Source organism: Mus caroli, chromosome 9 (assembly GCF_900094665.2).
Source record: "Mus caroli chromosome 9, CAROLI_EIJ_v1.1, whole genome shotgun sequence".
NCBI lineage: Eukaryota > Metazoa > Chordata > Mammalia > Rodentia > Muridae > Mus > Mus caroli.
Genome location: NC_034578.1, coordinates 55,273,998 through 55,279,536, shown reverse-complemented (window position 1 = coordinate 55,279,536; position 5,539 = coordinate 55,273,998). Strand labels below are relative to the sequence as shown.

General features: G+C 46.6%; 1 protein-coding gene across 4 annotated transcripts in view; it reads right to left on the bottom strand.

Moving 5' to 3' along the window:
* Positions 1-4,058, bottom strand: part of Nptn (neuroplastin) — a 75,610-nt gene extending 71,552 nt beyond the window's left edge. For 3 of the 4 annotated variants that reach the window (XM_029481161.1, XM_021172886.2, XM_029481162.1), the window contains exon 1: positions 3,778-4,058. In XM_029481161.1, coding sequence (XP_029337021.1) covers positions 3,778-3,868 — 91 coding nt within the window. In that variant the 5' untranslated portion in view covers positions 3,869-4,058. The remainder of the gene's footprint in view (positions 1-3,777) is intronic. The other variant, XM_029481160.1, reaches the window with a different exon arrangement.
* Between the last annotated feature and the right edge of the window lie 1,481 nt (positions 4,059-5,539).

Below are 5,539 nucleotides of genomic sequence, written 5' to 3'. Positions count from 1 at the left end.
AAACTGCCAAACAACTTAAGAAAACAGCACTTAGCCGGGCGTGGTGGCGCACGCCTTTAATCCCAGCACTCGGGAGGCAGAGGCAGGCGGATTTCCGAGTTCGAGGCCAGCCTGGTCTACAAAGTGAGTTCCAGGACAGCCAGGGCTACACAGAGAAACCCTGTCTCGAAAAACCAAAAAAAAAAAAAGAAAACAGCACTTGACAAAAAGATTCATAAATCACCTAGTGCAGATACTAGCACTGTTGCAAGCATAATGTTCACAGCTAAGAATCACCTAAGCAAAATGGTTTCTTCAAATTCAGCTGTTAACAATAAGACTCATTAGATTCTCTATTTGCTCCTACAGTATGAATTATCTAATGTAATAAGTCTCAGGAAGAACATATTACATTTTTACATTCCATCCCACATTCATTCATTCAGCTAACACCTGTAAACCTCTGGACTATCTTCCAGGTACTACATTCTACCTCTCTTACAACAATGGTATTCTATAAAAAGGCAACACCTGACCCTTATGAAAATGTACTCATTTGCAGGCATGGTCAGGAGAAAAGAATACCATGAAATCTTCCAGACAATCAAACAGAATATAAACTTCCTCACCAGAATTTCAATTGCAGCAAAATGGTTGGCACAAATCTCTGTAAGGGACCTTCAAATGACCTATTAACTTGTATTCATGATGACAGAAGCTTTAATAAATGTTTAATACACATAAGAAGAAAAGCAATCATGCTACTTTTTAATAATAGTTATGGCTAACACTAAGACTTGCAATAGTATCAGAATGAAATCCAACTAGACTCATTACCTCATTTAATCCTTACATCATCCCTATGGGACTAACACTGTAATCCCCATTTCACAGATCAAACTAAGGCCTGCCTTACTCAAGGTCACTTAGCTGTAGAGAATTAGAATTCAAACCCAGTTCTTGGGAAGATAAAGCTCAATGGTACCATGCTTGCCTAGTATGTACAAAGGTTGGAGCCCTAGTATACACACACACACTCTCTCTCTCTCTCTCTCTCTCTCTCTCACCCCCCCCCACTCTCTATACACACACACATATGCAAAAAACAAAACACCAGTTCTATCCGTGTCCAAAGCCTGTGCTCTAGATCATGAACTTGGTTTAATGTTCAATTTTAACCTAAAACCTTTGAATACCTTAAAATTTTTATGTTTTATATGAAACTGTGACCTTACAAGTCTGAATATTTATATGAAAAGTAAAACGTACTTGAATCCCTATGGTAATGGATCGTATTCCTTTTGGAGTTAAAAAGAAATGCTGTGGGCCATCTATACCAAATTCTTCACTTAAGGAATAACGAAAACAGAAGCTTTTTCAAAAAATAACGAAAACAGAAGCTTTTTCAAAAACTTCTACATGCCTAATCTAAACTGCCACATTTTCAATCCAGAAACAGTGACTCTACAACTGATTTTCCAAAGCATTATTTTTATTATCATTATGTCTAATATTTAAATACTACATGGTATATAACATGGTATCTCTTTCTGAATCACTGTTTAAAAAAGTAAAAACACTTGAGGACACAAAATCAGACTATTACAGGACTACAATCAACAGAAACCTTAAATATTATCACTGAGGCACGTTACAAAAAGCTTTAAAATGGCATCCTTAACCATATAAACTCGGAAGTAACCATGTCTTTCTTGAATTCAATTTACATTCGTTTAGCTCAACTATGGGTTCACTTTACTAGCCCTGGCATGTGACTAAATCCAAGCTCATTTCAAGGGAAAGACTGTACTATGCTGTATTTAGAACATATTATCACTAAGAGCAGATGAGTCTTTGTAGGCCTATCCAAAAACCTTGCCTTAGTTGCTAAGAAACTACAATTTACCATATTATAAATCATCAGAAATAACTTATGCCAGCAGAGATTAAGTATCTAAGATCAAGAATCTCTCACCTATCGTGCAAAATGAAACTATGTTATTTCTACAAATAACTGAAGTCAGAATTAAACTCACATTGTTATCACATCTATGATAAATGATACATATCTATATACATACATACCAAGCATAGAGGGAGCAAATCAGGCTAACTTTACCCTTTCCCTTCCACAGCTTCATACTTGAAGGAAAAGGGGGTGGAAGTGTCCATATCCTTAGGATTTTCAATATAAGAAACAAATGTTTCCTTTCTGACTCATGCAGTAATAAAGCCATAGGGCATAAAATTCCCTTGTAAAGGGAATATTTGATAAAGTGACTTTTTTTCCAATACTAAATGTGATACGTTATTACTGTATCCGCTAGCATTTTAAGTTCAATTTGTCTTCAAAATATTCAACTCCACTGGCTCTGACTGATTTTTGTTTTAACGAAAGCCACTTCAATTCCAGACTAATTTTAATTGTTTTAGCATTACCACGAAGAAATTCAGAGATTAAAACTAATGACTAATGTATGGCTCCCTATCCCTAACCAAGTTCTCATTAATTTTTTCATGTTTAAAACAGAAATCTTTAAACCTCCTAATAGTTGTTTCCACAATAGCTGAATTAGGTTCATTATCCTTTTAGGTTTGTATCTGAATGATCGGTTCAACAAGAGACTGTGACAATTCCGTCCCACAGAATCTGTCGTGTTTAGCTCCCCAAGCCTATTATCTTTCACCATCTTCTCTAAAGAGCTTCAGTTCAAAACCCAATTCTCTCACTTCCACTGTACCTTAAACCCATCCCAGAGACCACATTCATATTCCTCAGAAATAACATCTTTGCAACCTTGAAACTTTCAGTTCTAAAAGCCCACTTCCTCCATCTCTCCTGCCACCATCTCTCATTGCCCTCAATCCCACCACTGCAGATGTGACTGTGTCCCAGCCCTCCCCAAAGGCCGAACTAGCATCATACAGCATTTGCCACAACTCGTCCCCTCCCTAATGTATCGCCGCGCTACAAAGCAACATTACACCCCCGACTTCCTGCATTTTACTCTCTTCCCTTATTTTTCGTCTTCCCCCACTCCCACCACTATACCCAGGCAGCCTTTACTTCCCTGATATTTCCTCTACCATGGTTTTAAAGCTTTCCCCGCATCCTCTGCTCATTTTCCTCTCCTTATTTAGAAACTCCCTTTTGCTTTCCCAACCGCTACCCTAGAATGCCCAGCACTCCACCCTCCTTGGCAAAACCCAGCCCTCTTCCCCCAGCTCGTTTGGAGACACTGCTGCTTCTCTTCTCCAGGTCCCCCTACTGCAGTCAACCCACTCCATCTTTCCGCCCACCTTCCCTCTACCCCCAAATCCAAGGTTCCCCGAATCGCTCACTAACCCCTCTCCTTGAGAGACTCAAGCAGTCGGCTGCCTCTAGGTATTCTACGGGATCCTTTTGACCCCAGCTTCCCCCCTCCTCCCATTTTGCAGAATGTCACCCGGGTTCCAGGGCCCCAGTAGAATCCCGGTGTCAGCGCCCGCGGAGCCCGGTCCTCTCGCCGACACCACCCCTCCGCCAGCTCGAACTCGAACGCCTGTCTCCCGCCGCTTTCTCCAGAGCCGCCCCCGCTACTCCAGCTCCCGGTGCGCGATGAGCCCCACGCCGCAAACCTGTCTACAGAGCCCCGGGCTCGCACCAAAGCGACGCCTCCACCTCTCCGCGAAGCACCTCCTCGCCTCAGCCGGGTCGCCCGCTGCCGGCTCCGGCATCCCCCTCAGGCCTGGGCCCGGCCCCTCTGGTTGCCAGAGCCGAGCGCCCCCGCCCGACCCGCCCCCGGCCCCTCGGCTTACCGTTCTGAGCAGCGCCTGGCCCTGGAAGGAGCGAGCCAGAGACCAGCAAGAGCGAGAGGGCCAGGGCGCCGGGGAGCGACGAGCCCGACATCCTCCCTAGCCGGAGAGCGCGCAGCGAATGGGCCGAGGCCGGGGCCGGGGAAAGGGAGGGGAGGGAGGGAGGGGGCGGGCGAGCGCGCGCGCGAGGGAGTGAACGAGGGAGGCAGCCGCGGCCGAGCTCCGTCCTTCCCCGTCCTCCTCCTACCGCCGCAGCGTCCAAGCCTCGCGAGACCTCCGCTGGCGGCCGTGGGCGGGCCAGGAGCACCGGCGGCAAGGCTCGCGAGAAGAGGCCCTCTCCCCCAAGTCTCCGCCCCTGCAGAGGCTGATTGGCCAAGCACAAGGGAGGTCACGTGTGAAGGGCGCTTTTGGCCACGTGACGGGGCGAGGCGGGGACTCCACCCGCTCCTTCTCCCACGGGGGAAGACGGCGGAGTACAGTTATCACTTCTGTGGCATCCTAGCGCCCAGAAATTAGAGGAAGCATTGAGAAAACAATGCTCCCCCCACCCATCCTGCCTTTCATGCGTTACTGCTCGAAGCTTCATAAATGGATACCCTAGACCCTGCTTTTGAGCTTCTTATTAGTACCCCTTATCAAAACCCTGCTCTTCCTTCTGGACTTTTAACCAGAGACCGCTAGAGGTATCTGGCCACAACCTCTCTGCCTCGTGGGTTTTTTTTTTTTTTCCCTTCCAGGCAGTGTAACGATCGCTGTGCTTCCTTGCACGGACATCTGTTCCCTTAGCCTTCAAGTGTCCTCCTTTTCCTCACTACCTGTGCCCTCCCCACCCCACCCCACCCCCCCCACTCCACCCTTCTTTGGCCTTATTTTAGCTTCACAAGCTCTGAGGGCCTGAAAAGCTAGCCTGTGCAGGGCCATAGATCCAATTCTACAAGGAAGTCACAGTGTGTCCAGTAATAGGCAGAACCTTTGGTAGAGGAAACCCGTAAGAAAATAGTTGCCACTCAGTTCACTGTTCAGCCTGGTGTATCAGAGATGACCCACAGGAAAGGGGCCATCAAAAAGGAGTTTAGCCATGTTGCATGGAAAGTTGAGAAATGCCTTCTTTTGCGGGGAGAGAGTACTGGGGAGATGTCATAGTCCTTAAAAATGCTTGATACACAAACGTGAAGACCTGAGTTTCCCCAGCATAAAAAAGAAAAGGATGGCCACCAGGGCCGACGCTGTAATCTGGAGAAGAGAAGTCTGTAGTCTGGAAAAGAGAAGAGCTCTCTGGTTTGCTGACTAGTCTGCCTAGCCGATCCATGAGCTCTAGGCTTAGTGAGAGACACTGCCTCAAAAACTGAGTATTCTACACACACACACACACACACACACACACAAAGAATAGTTAAGGGAGATACCCAAAGGCGACTTCTGGCCTCCCAGTGCAGGCACGCAGGCTCTTGCACACAAACACAGATTTGGGGGAGTTGGCTTGTTTGTTTTCCCTGAACCACCCTGAGCACTTGTGGTTAGCAAAGGAGTGTTTTCTGTGGCTTAGCTCATCTATGAGTCACAACAGACATCCTCGGGTGTCTCTGTGGCTTGCAAGTGAGAAAGGGTAAACTGGCCTGCTGACCTGACTATATTCAAAGGGGTAGAGAATCTGGAGGAAAGAGACCATCATGCCGGGCGTGGTGGCGCACGCCTTTAATCCCAGCACTCAGGAGGCAGAGGCAGGCGGATTTCTGAGTTCGAGGCCAGCCTGATCTACAAAGTG